At 54.5% G+C, this 15,776-nt stretch overlaps 1 protein-coding gene across 1 annotated transcript in view; it reads left to right on the top strand.

Annotated features, from left to right (window-relative positions):
- Positions 1-15,776, top strand: part of GDI2 (GDP dissociation inhibitor 2) — a 32,983-nt gene that overhangs the window by 13,127 nt on the left and 4,080 nt on the right. Inside the window, exons 3-9 of the mRNA XM_071734256.1 lie at positions 1,438-1,537; positions 3,125-3,259; positions 7,495-7,693; positions 8,181-8,312; positions 9,777-9,876; positions 11,773-11,944; positions 13,577-13,721. Of these exons, the coding sequence (XP_071590357.1) occupies positions 1,438-1,537; positions 3,125-3,259; positions 7,495-7,693; positions 8,181-8,312; positions 9,777-9,876; positions 11,773-11,944; positions 13,577-13,721 (983 nt within the window). The remainder of the gene's footprint in view (positions 1-1,437; positions 1,538-3,124; positions 3,260-7,494; positions 7,694-8,180; positions 8,313-9,776; positions 9,877-11,772; positions 11,945-13,576; positions 13,722-15,776) is intronic.

The raw sequence follows: 15,776 nt of genomic DNA, 5'->3' as shown, positions 1-15,776 counted from the left end.
CTGGGGGAGGGCTTTGGACACGGGGGGGTAGGGAGAGGAGAAGGGAAATGGGTTAAAACTTGGAGAGAAAGGGGAGATTGAGGTTGGAGATGGGGAGGAAATTCTGGAATTTGAGGGTGGGGAGAGCCTGGCCCAGGTTGTCCAAGGAAGTTGTGGCTGCCCCATCCCTGGCAGTGTCTCAGGTCAGGTTGGATGGGGCTTGGAGCCCCCTGGGCTGGTGGGAGGTGTCCCTGCCCATGCAGGGGTTGGGACTGGATGAGCTTTGAGGTCCCTTCCAACCCAGAGCAGTGTGTAATTCCATGGGTGTTGAGGCTGGAGAAGAGAAGGCTGCAATGGGGAGACCTTAGAGCACCTTCCAGTGCCTGAAGGGGCTCCAGGAAAGCTGGGGAGGGACTTGGGACAAGGGCCTGGAGGGATGGGACCCTCCGAGGGGGAAGGGTTTCCAGCTGGGAGAGGGGAGATGGAGAGGAGATCTTGGGCAGGGAGGGAGGGAGGGAGGGAGAAATTGTTTGGGGTGAGGGTGCTGAGCCCCTGGGTGCCCAGGTTGCCCCCAGAAGCTGTGGCTGCCCCATCCCTGGCAGTGTCTCAGGTCAGGTTGGATGGGGCTTGGAGCCCCCTGGGCTGGTGGGAGGTGTCCCTGCCCATGCAGGGGTTGGGACTGGATGAGCTTTGAGCTCCCTTCGAACCCAACCCATTCCATGATTCTGTTATAATTTGGGATTTTGGCCTCAAACACTGGATTCCCTGAAAAGCAAATGGAGTCAGCACAGGGGATTCAACCCAAACCACTCCATAATTCTATGAGCTCTTTGGCCATTATTATCTGGTGTGGAAGTGCCATAAAATGAGTTCCTGCTGATTTTTTCCCAGCACCCTACCAAACACCAAGTGTTCTCTGCCCTGCTTGGTCCTCTCTCTGAGAGCCCTTGGGGATGGTCAGATGCCATCTCCTGGGGTGAGCTGTGACTGTGGAGCCTCAGAAGCTGTCAGCCTGGCTGATTAATGAGATGTCAGGAAATCACTTCTGTCCTTTCCAGCTTAACTGGGTTAAATATTTATATTGGAGAACCTGATTGAAGTTTCTGGAGAAGCCTCCCCCTCTCCTGGAGCTGGGCACATTGATCAGATTACCTGTTAGGGACCTTAAACAGAGTTTTGGTTCAGCAGCTCATCCATTCCCAAGCTTTTAAACCTTGGAGGAAGAAAAGCTGGATGAGCAGGGATATTGCTGCCTGATTTTTACTGCAGGAATTTACTGTCCTGTTGTTCAGGGCATCCAAACATCCAACTGGAGCTAAAAGCCTGGCCAAAAACTTGCTCTGAAGAGTTATGTTCAGCTGGGGAGATGTGGGGGTGGAAAGTGTGTACAAGTGTGGGTAGAAATTACCCCCAGAAATCTTTCCTCTGCCTGTAAGAAGTTTTGTGTTCTCTCCCAAGCTCTACAAAAGGTTTAATCTCCCAGGAGCTCCACCAGAATCCATGGGGAGAGGGAGAGACTGGAACGTGGACCTAATCCCCAAATTCCTTATGGCTAATGGTGAGTGAGCTCCCAAAGCTTCCTCCTGAGCTCAGCCTGACTCCAGGGCTGCAGTGAGGGGATGAAAAAGCCCCTCAGCCACCTCCTCCTCCTCCTCACTCTGGAGGGAAGCAGCCATCAGAGCTGGGTCATCTTCATGGATCTGTGCCAGGGGCACCACAGCTTCTGCTCTGCTGATTCCTTCTGCTTCCTGGGGCTTTCCAGCTTGGTGGCTCCAGCAGTGTCTGGAAGGTTTGAGTGTCCCTTTTTGCAACATCTGCCCTTAAAATGTTTGCATTTTGAGGCAGAGCTGACCCTCTGAGTTTCTCTTTTGTTATTCTTCTGTGGCTTAGGAAGAAAAAAGTTGGTTCCATGGTGACTCTTAATCCCCTTTGGTGGATGCTCCAGATCCTCATTCTTTAATCTCTGTGTCCCAGTGCTGGGGGAGGTTTTCTGCACCAAATCCACTCTTAGTCAAGGTGGTTACCAGTGCAAATGAGTTCAAGGGCAACTCCCTTTACCAAATTCCAGCCATTTCCTACCTGAATTTCTTGTCCCTGCCTCAGGAGGGGGTAGGTGGATGGTGTGGAGTGTCTGTCTGGCAGGTGCTGTGGGGAGACTTGGATTGGGTTCCAGTCAAGGTTTGGTTTTGGGAGGTGTTTTGTTCAGTTCTGGGCCCCCCAAAAGCAGAAGGATGTTGAGGAGCTGGAGTGTGTCCAGAGAAGGGCAATGGAATTAGGGAAAGGGGCTGGAGAGCCAGGAGAAGGGGCTGGAGAACTTGAGAAGAGCATCTGAGGGAGCTGGGGGTGTTGAGCCTGGAAAAAAGGAGGTTGAGAGGAGAGCTTCTCCTGCAATTTCCTGAAAGGAGGTTGGAGCCAGGGGGAGAGAGGTCCCTTCTTCCAAGGAACAAGGGATAGGAGAAGAGAAAATGGCCTCGAGTTGCCCAGGGGAGCTTTAGGTTGGAGATTGGGAATAATTCCTTCCTGGAAAGGGTTGTCAGGGCCTGGCCCAGGGAGTCCCCAAAGCCCTGGAGGGGTTTCAAAGCCCTGGAGCTGTGGTGCTGAGGGCCATGGGGTGGCCTTGGCAGTGCTGGGTTAACCCTTGGCCTTTTGATTGTCTTAAGGGGTTTTTTCCAACCAAAAGGATTCTATGAACATCCCTCTGGGATGGGACAGTGGGTGGGGACAGTGAGTGTGCCAAATTTCTGATAAATTTTCTGGAGAAGTGGTGCTCAGGCCCTGCTGGACCTGCAGGGAGGGGCTGAGGAGCTGCTCTGGGGTCAGAGGTGACCACTGAGTGTGAACAAACTCCAGGGTGGAAAGAGGAGCAAATCCATGTGCTGGAGCAAGGGGTTTACTCAGAGGTTTCAAGGAAGCTGTCAGCTCCCTGTAGGAAAACCTTACAACCAGTTTGCACCAGTGAGCATCTGCCACACCCTGCCTGTTACACGAAGGTGTAAGAGATGTGTGGGTTGCAGGTGGTGCTGCTGCTTTTGGGGGGTTTGCTGTGTTAGGAGAGCTGTTGCTTTCTGACAAGCACTCTCCTCCTCTTGGCTTCTGCCTGCAGGGGGTTGATTTGTGCCAAAACCTCCTTTTTTTTTTTTTTCAGGTCAGTTGGTAAAGATGTTGCTCTACACAGAAGTTACTCGCTACTTGGACTTCAAGGTGATCGAGGGGAGCTTTGTCTACAAGGGAGGGAAGATCTACAAAGTCCCTTCCACTGAGGCAGAAGCTCTTGCATCCAGTGAGTAGTTAAACCTTGTTGTATCTCCTCAGGCTTTGTCAGCTCCTAAATCTCTAAATGGAGGCAAGACAAGTGTCTGCCCCCAACATCCCAGAGGGTTCTGTCCTCCTCAAGAAAAATAAATCTTGATGTTCCTCAGCTGTGGAGATCCAGGGAGGTTCTCCTCCTCCTCCTCCTCCTCCTCCTCCTCCTCTGCTCTGCCCTGGGGAGACCAGAGCTGGAATCCTGGCTCCAGTTTGGGGCTCCCCAGTTGAGGAGAGACTGGGATCTACTGGAGAGAGGCCAAGGGAGAGGTGGGAGGGTGAGGAAGGGACTTGAGCATCTGTGCTGGGAAGAAAGAGTGAGAGGCCTGGGGCTGTTGAGGCTGGAGAAGAGAAGGCTGAGAGGGGATCTGCTGAATGTCCATCAAGAGCTGAGGGGTGGGGGGCAAGAGGAAGGGGCCAATCTCTTTTTGGGGGTGGCCAGGGAGAGGCCAAGGAAGAATGGGTTGAAGGGAGAAGAGAGGAAGTTCCAGCTCAGCATGAGCAGGAGAAACTTGTTGAGGGTGAGGCTGAGGGAGCCCTGGCCCAGGCTGCCCAGAGAGGTTGTGGAGTCTCCTTCTCTGGAGCCTTTCCAAACCCCCCTGGATGTGTTCCTGTGTGGGCTGCCCTGGGGGATCCTGCTGGGGCAGGGGGGGTTGCACTGGGGCATCTCCACACCTCCCTTCCCACCCCTGTGGTTCCCTGACTCCACCTCAGAACAAACTATTCTTACATCTTCTGCATCTCACTTGAGTACAAACACCACTTGTAGTGGGACTTGGGCTTCCTGAGCCTTGAGTCCCCATTTCCTTGGAGCTTTCAGGTGGAATTGGTCAAGCTCCCTTTTCTGTGGTTCATCTGGTCAGAATTCAGCAGCCTTTTACTTCCTCAGGAAATTTCATTTGGGGCTCACTCTTGGCCATGAATATTTAACATCAGGTCCTTGTTGGGTGGAATTTTGAGTGTAAAAAATGTCACTTTCATCAGCAAGGAGATTAGAATGATTAATTCTGACAGGTGCCACCTTGGTCCTTCAACTTGGCCACGTTGCTGTCTCATCAGCAGCCTCACAGATAAGATTTAATGCTGGCAGAAGCAGGAGGTACCTTTGGTGCTGCCTCTGCCCTCCTGTCTCAGCAAGTCCAGTCCTGCTCCTCCAGTCTGTAGGAAATTAAAACTTAAAATGGTTCCTTGGCCAACCTCGTGGTTGATGTTTTGACCTTCACGGCACTTGGTGAGGCTGCAGGAGACCCTGGGGCCACTTGTTTGGTGGAGCTTTGGTCACCAGACTTTGGTGATGCCTGGTATCATGCTTTCCTGAAGCCTGGTGGATCCCAAACACAGGGTTGGGACTTGTGGGAACTGCTCCTCAAGCTTCCCCCCAGCTGGAAGTAGTGCTGAAGCCCAGCCCTCAGTCATGCTTTGAGACAAATTGGCCATAACACCTCTTGAGGTCTTTGGCCGTGGCAGGGAGCTTGGAACTAAGTGATCTTTAAGGTCCTTCCCAACCCAAACCAGTCTCTGAGCCTACACCAGGACAGCTTCCAGTATCCAGCAGCTTGGCAGATGTTGGTGGCAACTTCTTGAACAGATCCCCTTGTTTTCCCCCCTTGTTTCCCCCCCTTGTTTCCCCCCCTTGTTTCCCCCCCTTGTTTCCCCCCCTTGTTTCCCCCCCTGGTTTCCCCCCCTGGTTTCCCCCCCTGGTTTCCCCCCCTGGTTTCCCCCCCTTTGCTTCCCCCCCTTTGCTTCCCCCCCTTTGCTTCCCCCCCTTTGCTTCCCCCCCTTTGCTTCCCCCCCTTTGCTTCCCTCCCTTTGCTTCCCCCCCTTTGCTTCCCCCCCTTTGCTTCCCCCCCTTTGCTTCCCCCCCTTTGCTTCCCCCCCTTTGCTTCCCCCCCTTTGCTTCCCCCCCCTTTGCTTCCCCCCCTTTGCTTCCCCCCCTTTGCTTCCCCCCCTTTGCTTCCCCCCCTTTGCTTCCCCCCCTTTGCTTCCCCCCCTTTGCTTCCCCCCCTTTGCTTCCCCCCCTTTGCTTCCCCCCCTTTGCTTCCCCCCCTTGTTGTTTCCCCCCCTGTTTGTTGTTTCCCCCCTTGTTGTTTCCCCCCCTTGTTGTTTCCCCCCTTGTTGTTTCCCCCCCTTGTTGTTTCCCCCCCTTGTTGTTTCCCCCCCTTGTTGTTTCCCCCCTTGTTGTTTCCCCCCCTTGTTGTTTCCCCCCCTTGTTGTTTCCCCCCCTTGTTGTTTCCCCCCCTTGTTGTTTCCCCCCCTTGTTGTTTCCCCCCCTTGTTGTTTCCCCCCCTTGTTGTTTCCCCCCTTGTTGTTTCCCCCCCTTGTTGTTTCCCCCCCTTGTTGTTTCCCCCCCTTGTTGTTTCCCCCCCTTGTTGTTTCCCCCCCTTGTTGTTTCCCCCCCTTGTTGTTTCCCCCCCTTGTTGTTTCCCCCCCTTGTTGTTTCCCCCCCTTGTTGTTTCCCCCCCTTGTTGTTTCCCCCCCTTGTTGTTTCCCCCCCTGTTTGTTGTTTCCCCCCCTGTTTGTTGTTTCCCCCCCCTGTTTGTTGTTTCCCCCCCCTGTTTGTTGTTTCCCCCCCTGTTTGTTGTTTCCCCCCCTGTTTGTTGTTTCCCCCCCTGTTTGTTGTTTCCCCCCCTGTTTGTTGTTTCCCCCCCTTGTTTGTTGTTTCCCCCCTTGGATCCCCCTTGAGGCCAAACCCCCCCCTTCTCCAGGGATGTTTTCACCTCTTGCTGCTCCTCAACCTTCTTCTGGTCCCTCTGTGGCAGTGGGAGAGCCCTCCAGGGGTGCTGTTGGGTGCTGACACCATCTCTGGGGTGCAGGGGAAGCCCTCCAGGGGTGCTGTTGGGTGCTGACACCATCTCTGGGGTGCAGGGGAAGCCCTCCAGGGGTGCTGTTGGGTGCTGACACCATCTCTGGGGTGCAGGGGAAGCCCTCCAGGGGTGGTGTTGGGTGCTGACACCATCTTTGGGGTGCAGGGGAAGCCCTCCAGGGGTGCTGTTGGGTGCTGACATCTTTGGGGTGTAGGGGAAGCCCTTTAAGGGTGCTGTTGGGTGCTGACACCATCTCTGGGGTGCAGGGGAAGCCCTCCAGGGGTGCTGTTGGGTGCTGACACCATCTCTGGGGTGCAGGGGAAGCCCTCCAGGGGTGGTGTTGGGTGCTGAGAACATCTCCTGGGTTCAGGGGAAGCCCTTTAGGGGTGCTGTTGGGTGCTGACAACATCTCTGGGGTGCAGGGGAAGCCCTTTAAGGGTGCTGTTGGGTGCTGACACCATCTCTGGGGTGCAGGGGAAGCCCTTTAAGGGTGCTGTTGGGTGCTGACATCTTTGGGGTGTAGGGGAAGCCCTTTAAGGGTGCTGTTGGGTGCTGAGAACATCTCTGGGGTGCAGGGGAAGCCCTTCAGGGGTGCTTTTGGGTGCTGACAACATCTCTGGGGTGCTGACACCATCTCTGGGGTGCAAGGGAAGCCCTCCAGGGATGCTGTTGGGTGCTGACACCATCTCTGGGGTGCAGGGGAAGCCCTCCAGGGGTGCTGTTGGGTGCTGACAACATCTTTTGGGTCTGACACCATCTTTGGGGTGCAGGGGAAGCCCTTTAGGGTGCTGTTGGGTGCTGACACCATGTCTGGGGTGCAGGGGAAGCCCTTTAGGGTGCTGTTGGGTGCTGACACCATCTCTGGGGTGCAGGGGAAGCCCTCCAGGGGTGCTGTTGGGTGCTGACACCATCTCTGGGGTGCAGGGGAAGCCCTCCAGGGGTGCTGTTGGGTGCTGACACCATCTCTGGGGTGCAGGGGAAGCCCTTTAGGGTGCTGTTGGGTGCTGACACCATCTCTGGGGTGCAGGGGAAGCCCTTTAGGGTGCTGTTGGGTGCTGACACCATCTCTGGGGTGCAGGGGAAGCCCTCCAGGGGTGGTGTTGGGTGCTGACACCATCTCTGGGGTGCAGGGGAAGCCCTCCAGGGGTGGTGTTGGGTGCTGAGAACATCTCCTGGGTTCAGGGGAAGCCCTCCAGGGGTGCTGTTGGGTGCTGACACCATCTCTGGGGTGCTGACACCATCTCTGGGGTGCAGGGGAAGCCCTTTAGGGGTGCTTTGGGTGCTGACACCATCTCTGGGGTGCAGGGGAAGCCCTTTAGGGTGCTGTTGGGTGCTGACACCATCTCTGGGGTGCAGGGGAAGCCCTTTAGGGGTGCTGTTGGGTGCTGACACCATCTCTGGGGTGCAGGTTTGATGGGGTTGTTCGAGAAACGGCGCTTCAGGAAGTTCCTGGTCTATGTTGCCAACTTTGATGAGAATGATCCCCGGACTTTTGAGGGGGTGGATCCCAAAAAAACCACCATGAGGGATGTCTACAAGAAGTTTGACCTGGGCCAAGATGTGATTGACTTCACAGGCCATGCCCTGGCTCTCTACAGGACTGATGAGTAAGTGGGGAGGGGATTTGCTTCACTGAGGGAGGGGTTGAGCAGTGGAACTGACAGCCCCAGGGCAGTGGTGGAGTCACCAAGCCTGGAAGGGACCAAAAAAAAAAGTCTTCATGTGGCACCTGAGGACTTGGTTTGGTTTAGTGGTGGGTTGAGGGTTGGACTTGATCTTTTCCAACCTTTAGGACTCAGTGTGTTGCAAAGTGTTTCTTCAAACACTTAAAATTTTTGTTAAAATTCATTTTAAAATCCTGGATCTCCTGCTGAGGGAAGATCTGAATGAGTTCCTGGGGTTAATGAACCATCTCCTTCCTGAGTAAAACCCTCTGAGGACATCAAGTCCTTCTAAAAGGGAACTTTCAAGGAAATACTTGACAGCAGCAGATGGAGGGTGGGGAAGGAAACTGGTCAGGAAGTAAATATTTTGCTTCTGGGGGGTGTTCTGCTCTGAAGTCTTGGTTGCAAATCCCATCACTGTCCTCTCCAGCTATCTAGACCAACCATGCCAAGAAACAATCAACAGGATTAAGCTCTACAGCGAGTCACTGGCTAGATATGGGAAAAGTCCCTACCTTTATCCCCTCTATGGCCTTGGAGAGCTGCCCCAGGGATTTGCAAGGTGAGAACTTGGCTTTAAATTCTGGTTTTGGTACCTGGTGGAGGGGGATCAGATGTTTGGAGTCAGTGTCAAACTCCTAAAACTTCTTCTGGTCATGAATGGTTCTCTCCCTGTCATAAGCAGGAAGAGATTCTTCTGGGTGAGCTCACTTCTATCTGGGATTTTTTACCACAATTCCTGGTGCTGGGGGGAGCTCTGGGTTTGCTCAGGGATTGTGTTGGCAGTGGTGGAGAATGGGTGGAGAGCAGCCCTGAGGAGAAGGACTTGGGGGTGTGGGGTGAGGAGAAGCTCAAGAGAGGCATCAAACCCCCCATGTCCTGGGCTGCATCCCCAGCAGTGTGAGCAGCAGGGCCAGGGAGGGGATTGTCCCCCTCTGCTGGGCTCTGGGGAGCCCCCCCTGGGGTAAAGCTGTGTCCAGCTCTGGGGTCCCCAGCAGCAGAAGGACACGGAGCTGTTGGAGCCAGTGCAGAGGAGGCCCTGGAGCTGCTGGGAGGGCTGGAGCAGCTCTGCTCTGGAGCCAGGCTGAGAGAGTTGGGGGTGTTGAGGCTGGAGAAGAGAAGGATCCCATGGGGAGACCTCAGAGCACCTTCCAGTGCCTGAAGGGGCTCCAGGAAAGCTGGGGAGGGACTTGGGACAAGGGCCTGGAGGGATGGGACCCTGCGAGGGGGAAGGGTTTCCAGCTGGGAGAGGGGAGATGGAGAGGAGATCTTGGGCAGGGAGGGAGGGAGGGAGGGAGGGAGAAATTGTTTGGGGTGAGGGTGCTGAGCTTTAGAACCAGGTTGCCCAGGAAAAGAGTCTCTGCCCCACTGATCCCTGGCAGTGTTCAAAGCCAGGTTGGATGGGGCTTGGAGCAATCTGGGAGGGAGGTGTCCCTGCCCATGGCAGGGGGGTTGGAATGAGCTGAGCTTTCAGTTCTCTTCCAACCCAAACCATTCCAGGATTCTGTTTCTTGGGCAGGGAGGGAGGGAGAAATTGTTTGGGGTGAGGGTGCTGAGCCCCTGGGTGCCCAGGTTGCCCCCAGAAGCTGTGGCTGCCCCATCCCTGGCAGTGTCTCAGGTCAGGTTGGATGGGGCTTGGAGCACCCTGGGCTGGTGGGAGGTGTCCCTGCCCATGCAGGGTTTGGGACTGGATGAGCTTTAAGGTCCCTTCCATCCCAACCCATTCCATGATTCTATCCAAAAAGTCCCATATTCCTGCCTGGTGTAGCCACAACTCTTACACTGGAGGACTTTGGGTTGCACCAAGCAGGTTCTTTCTCCATGGGTGGGATCCCACCTGGAATTTGTTCCAAGTGCAGCTGATGCCTTGCAGGAAGAACAGAAACAAAGCAGAGGTTCAAGCAGTGTGGTTTGAAGAGCTTTAGGTCTGACAGGAGGTTTGGTCAAAGGGGACAGAAGGTTGGAAGGGCTGTGGGAATCCAAGCTGGAGCTGTGGGAGATGGTGAAGTTGCCCTTTTTCTTGCAGGCTAAGTGCCATCTATGGAGGCACCTACATGCTGAACAAACCCATTGAGGAGATCGTGATAGAGAATGGCAAAGTGGTTGGTGTGAAGTCTGAAGGAGAGGTACAAATCCCAAGATCTTTCATCCTGTCAGGGTTTAACACTGCCCTGGCAATTAAACTGAATGCCAGGTGATCTCTATTAATCTCTCTCCCCTCCCTGATAAAGAAAGGAGAGAGAATAAGGGAGAGAGACTGATGGGTTGGGAACTAAACTACACAGCTTGAATGGAACAGGAATGAGAAATAGGAAAAATGACTAAATCTCTACAAATCTACAGGAAAATTGATCCCAGGTTCCTCCCCCCTTTCCCCAAGAACTCTCCCATCCCCACTGAGGCTGCAGGGCAGCCCTGGGAAAGTCCAGGCTGGAATCCTGGGCTCAGGAGCAGTTGGGAGCTGGAGGCAGGAACACAGAGATTCAGGCTGGGATGGATCAGGAGCAGAGGCAGAGGAAGGGATGGAATCCTCCCAGGATGCTGAAGCAAAGAGGGAGAGGGGAAGAAGGGGAAGCAGGAAGGGCTTTGAGCCTGGGGATCCCTCCAATTTCTCCTGAGGATGAGGTGGATGGGATGGAATCCTCTGTTTGGTCAATTCTGGTCATTTCTCTTGTCTGTTCCTCCCCACAGGAGGGTTTCAGGTGGGACCTCTTGACTCCTTTTCTCCTTTTGGAGGGCAAAATGTTCCTCAGAGCTGAGCAGTGTCCTTGGCTCTGCAGCCCATTCTCCAGCAGTAACTATAACCATGGAGTGGGCTCAGTCCCAGCAGCAGCCACTGCCTGAGAAACTTGCTGTGAATTTCAGCAAGTGCAGCTCCTGACAAGAGACTGAGCTGAAAGCAAAAGCACAAGGCAGAAAATCCCCTTTCTCCTGGCCCAAACCAGGACACATCCCCACCCCACATCTTCCCCTCTCCAAACAGAGACTCTTGGTCATTGATCTGACCAAAATCAGTAGAAAACCCCTCATCAAAGTCCTTGGATTTTATGGCTGGGTTGCTTTTCCCCACGTGTCATCTCCATGGTTTCATGGTGAGGAGCAAAAGGATGAGAGGAAATCCTCTCAGGCTGCACCAGGCTGGAGATGAGGAGAAACTTCTTGACTGAAAGGGTTTTTTAAACACTGCCCAGGGGGGTGGTTGAATCCTGGAGGTGTTTAAAGGTTGTGGAGTTGTGGTGCTGAGGGCCATGGTTGGGTACCTGGTGCTTTTCCAGCTCTGGATTGGGTAGAGTTGAGTTAATGGTGAAAGATCTTTTCCACCCAGAAGGATTCTGTGATTCTGAACACAACATTCCTACTCCAGGAGCTGGAATGAAGGCTCCATGGGCTGGGCAAGGATTTCCTCTGAAAAAATGGAATATTTCCTCTGAATAAATTGGGCTGGCAAAGCTGGGAAGGTGCTGCCTGCTGGGTCCTAACCAGCTCTGCCCTTGAGAACTAAACAGGAGCTGCTCAGGCAGCTGCCACACAACTTTTTGGCAGCTTCTTCTCAACTCCAGAGTTCTTCAGGCTGTTTGGGAAGCTATAAATGTTCTCCCAACCAGAGCAGGAACTTTCTGGGACAGCTCAGCACTTTTTGGTAGGGTAATGTGTCCCTTCTGGGGTGTCCTGTGTGTCCTGGGTAGCTGTGGAGGTGCTAATCCATGCTACAGACTGACATGTCCAAGTGCAGCCTGCCTGGAGGCTTCAGATTGCTCAAAGATGAAATTATTTATGTAAAAAAAAAAATAAAATAAAAATATTTGTGATGAGAACTGCTCAGTTCTGCTTCAACCTTGGTTAGAGCTGTGAGGAACACGCCGAGAGGCGAATCGCCCAAGCTGGCAGTGAAGTAAGGACCTGCTGGTGGAAAAAACACCTCAAATCTCTTTTTTTTTTTTTTAATTTTTTTTTTTCCCCACAAATCACCTGGTTCCTCACCTCCACGGGGTGCTCACCTGAGGTCCATCTCCTCCCCACAGGTGGCTCGCTGCAAGCAGCTCATCTGTGACCCCAGTTACGTCTCGGACCGCGTCACGAAGGTGGGGCAGGTGATCCGGGTCATCTGCATCCTGAGCCACCCCATCAAGAACACAAATGATGCCAACTCCTGCCAGATCATCATTCCACAGAACCAGGTCAACCGAAAATCAGGTGTGTGGCTGGCTGGGGAAGCACCCACTCTGTGTGCTCTGAGGTGTCAAACCCCGGGGTTGACTTCGTGTCCTCGTCCCCAAATCCTTTTGGGGGATCTGGGAGGCTGTGCTGTAGTTTAGAGCTGTGGTTGGGAGAAGGTGAGGTGGCTGTGGTTGGAAATCCCCCTGAGGAACCCACCAAAGGAAGTGCCCCAAGTTGGGAGAAGTGGGTGAGGAGCACGGGGGTGCTGTGGGAGGGGGGTGAGGGCTGAGTGCAGAAGGGGAAATGAGGGAATCAGGCAATGGTTTGGGTTGGAAAGGACCTTAAAGATCTCACACATCTCATTCCAACCCCTGCATGGGCAGGGACACCTCCCACCAGCCCAGGGGGCTCCAAGCTCCATCCAACCTGACCTTGAATGGTTCCAGGGATGGGGCAGCCACAGCTTTTCTGGGTACTCTGAGCTGGGTACCTCACAACAAATAATTTCTCCCTAAGATTTCATTTTTCCCCCTATCATTACATATTCCACCAGCCCAGGGGGCTCCAAGCCCCATCCAACCTGACCTGAGACACTGCCAGGGATGGGGCAGCCACAGCTTCTGGGGGCAACCTGGGCACCCAGGGGCTCAGCACCCTCACCCCAAAGAATTTCTCCTTCCCTCCCTCCCCAAGAAACAGAATCCTGGAATGGTTTGGGTTGGAAGAGAACTGAAAGCTCAGCTCATTCCAACCCCCCTGCCATGGGCAGGGACACCTCCCTCCCAGATTGCTCCAAGCCCCATCCAACCTGGCTTTGAACACTGCCAGGGGTGGGGCAGAGACTCTTTTCCTGGGCAACCTGGTTCTAAAGCTCAGCACCCTCACCCCAAACAATTTCTCCCTCCTTCCCTCCCTCCCTCCCTGCCCAAGATCTCCTCTCCATCTCCCCTCTCCCAGCTGGAAACCCTTCCCCCTCGGAGGGTCCCATCCCTCCAGGCCCTTGTCCCAAGTCCCTCCCCAGCTTTCCTGGAGCCCCTTCAGGCACTGGAAGGTGCTCTAAGGTCTCCCCATGGGATCCTTCTCTTCTCCAGCCTCAACACCCCCAACTCTCTCAGCCTGGCTCCAGAGCAGAGCTGCTCCAGCCCTCCCAGCAGCTCCAGGGCCCCCTCTGGACTCACTCCAACAACTCCATGCCACAACTTCTTGGGACAACCTGTCCCAGGGTCTCAGCACCCTCACCCCAAAGAATTTCTCCCCAAGATCTCCTCTCCATCTCCCCTCTTGCACCTTAAAACCATCCTCCCCTTGTCCCATCCCTCCAGACCCTTGTCTCAAGTCCCTCCCCAGCTTTCCTCTGAACCCCCCAAAACTTCTGAGGGGTGCTGGGGACCCTGCTGGCTTTCAGGACCCATCCTAACCCCAGGAAGCTGAGTTTAGGAGATCTCATGGGGCTTTTGGTGTCCTGAAGCCAGGAGACCAAGAGCCACAAAGACCTCCAGGGCAGGGACAGAACTTCAGGTGTGGTTTTCAACAAGAGCACGAGGTGGGAAGCTTTAAGGAGAGAACCAGGGGTCTCCAAACTAGAGGAGATTTTTTGGGGGGAGGCAGCAGCAGGGTTGGTGGGTTTTTTGGTGCCTCCTGACCTGGCTCCCTGGTGGCTTTCCCCAGATATCTACGTCTGTATGATCTCCTCTGCACACAACGTGGCAGCTCAGGGGAAGTACATTGCTATTGCCAGCACCACTGTGGAGACTGCTGACCCAGAGAAGGAAATCAAGCCAGCCCTGGACCTCTTGGAGCCCATTGAGCAGAAGTAAGCCCCAAACCCACCCCTTCTCCACACCTCCAAACTGTTGCCACTCACAATAGATCTCCCTCCAACCCTGAGGGAGCAGCAGTATGAAACAGCAGCCAGGCAGGGGCTGGCAGCAAAGTCTTGGGGATTTATTTTTTTTTTTTTAAATGGTTGGAAACAGAAGTGGTGAGGTACTAAGAGGCTGAGTCCTGTTCTTAACCTCTGCTGTCAGAGTGGTTCCAAAGAATGTTTATAAATATGGTGACAGAGTATTGATCATTATGGTGTCCTGGAGACATCCCAAACCCACCTGGGTGATGTGCTCCTCTGTGACCTATTTAAGGACACCCTGCTCTGGCATGGGGGGTGGACCTGGGGGTCTCTTGGGGTCCCTTCCAACCCCTGACATTCTGTGATCCTGTGTGTGCTGGGGCCTGAGGAGTGGAGAGAGAGGAGATCTGAAAGTCTTGAGGCTGCCAAAAGGAGTTGGAGTTTCCTCCTTGAGTGCTCAGGTGCTGGGCAGAGTGATGCCCTTGGGTTCCTGCACCCCTTGTGGGGATATGGATCATGGAATGGATCCTGGAATGGTTTGGGTTGGAAGGGACCTCAAAGCTCATCCAGTCCCAACCCCTGCATGGGCAGGGACACCTCCCACCAGCCCAGGGGGCTCCAAGCCCCATCCAACCTGACCTGAGACACTGCCAGGGATGGGGCAGCCACAACTTCCTTGGACAACCTGGGCCAGGCTCTCCCCACCCTCAAATTCCAGAATTTCCTCCCCATCTCCAACCTCAATCTCCCCTTTCTCTCCAAGTTTTAACCCATTTCCCTTCTCCTCTCCCTACCCCCCCGTGTCCAAAGCCCTCCCCCAGCTTTCTTGGAGCCCCTTCAGATATTGGAAGGTTGCTCTGAGCTCACCTGGGAGCCTCCTCTTCTCCAGGCTGAACAACCCCAATCCCTCAGCCTGGCTTCCCAGGGAGCTGCTCAGCCCTCTGAGCATTTGAGTGGCTCTGCTCTGGACACCTTCCAGGAGCTCTGTGTCCTTCTGCTCTGGGGGACTCCACAACTGGACACAGAGCTCCAGGTGGGGTCTCAGCAGAGCAGAGCAGAGGGGGAGAATCCCCTCCCTTGACTTTCTGTCTCTGCTTCTTTTGATGCAGCCCAGGACCTGCTTGGTTTCTGGGCTGTCAGCACACACTGAGGGCTCACCTTGAGCTTCTGGGACACCCCCACCCCCAAGTCCTTCTCCCCAGGGCTGCACAAATTTGTTTTCCTACACCCCAAGCACCACCAGGATGCAGAGTTGGCTTTTACTGGGGCAGATTTCAGCTCCCAGAGCAGAACCTGGTGCTGATGGGGCCCATTGCCCTCAGGCACCCCCATTTCCTACAGGAAAAAAAGTTGGGGACTCCACAACTGGACACAGAGCTCCAGGTGGGGTCTCAGCAGAGCAGAGGGGAAGAATCCTAGAATCCTAGAACTGGCTGGGTTGGAAGGGACCTCAGAGCTCATCAAGTCCAACCCTTGATCCACTCCCACTGCAGTTCCCAGCCCATGGCACTGAGTGCCACATCCAGGCTCTTTGGAAATATCTCCAGGGATGGAGAATCCACCCCTTCCCTGGGCAGCCCATTCCAATGCCTGATCACCCTCTCCAGAAAGAAATTCTTTCTAATGTCCAACCTAAACCTCCCCTGGCACAACTTGAGACTGTGCCCTTAATCCCCAATCCCCTCCCTTGACTTTCTGTCTCTGCTTCTTTGGATGCAGCCCAGGACCTGCTTGGTTTCTGGGCTGTCAGCACACACTGAGGGCTCACCTTGAGCTTCTGAGCCTCCAGCCCCCCAAGTCCTCCTCCTCAGGGCTGTCCTCAATCCTCTCTCCTCCTTTTCCATGGGATTGCCCTGACCCAGGTGCAGAACCTTGCACTTTGGCCTCGTTGAACTTCATCCAGTTTGCCCCAGTCCTTCTCCAGCCTCTCCAGGTCCCTCTGGATACCATCCCCTCCCTCCAGTGTTTTCACCACAGAGTTTGGTCTCTGTGCTCTCCATCCCACTTTCCATGGGGAAAGAT

The sequence above is a fragment of the Heliangelus exortis genome, chromosome 1, assembly GCF_036169615.1.
Source record: "Heliangelus exortis chromosome 1, bHelExo1.hap1, whole genome shotgun sequence".
Taxonomy (NCBI): Eukaryota; Metazoa; Chordata; class Aves; order Apodiformes; family Trochilidae; genus Heliangelus; species Heliangelus exortis.
The sequence above is the reverse complement of the archived record's forward strand: the minus strand, read 5'-3'. Positions and strand labels throughout refer to the sequence as shown.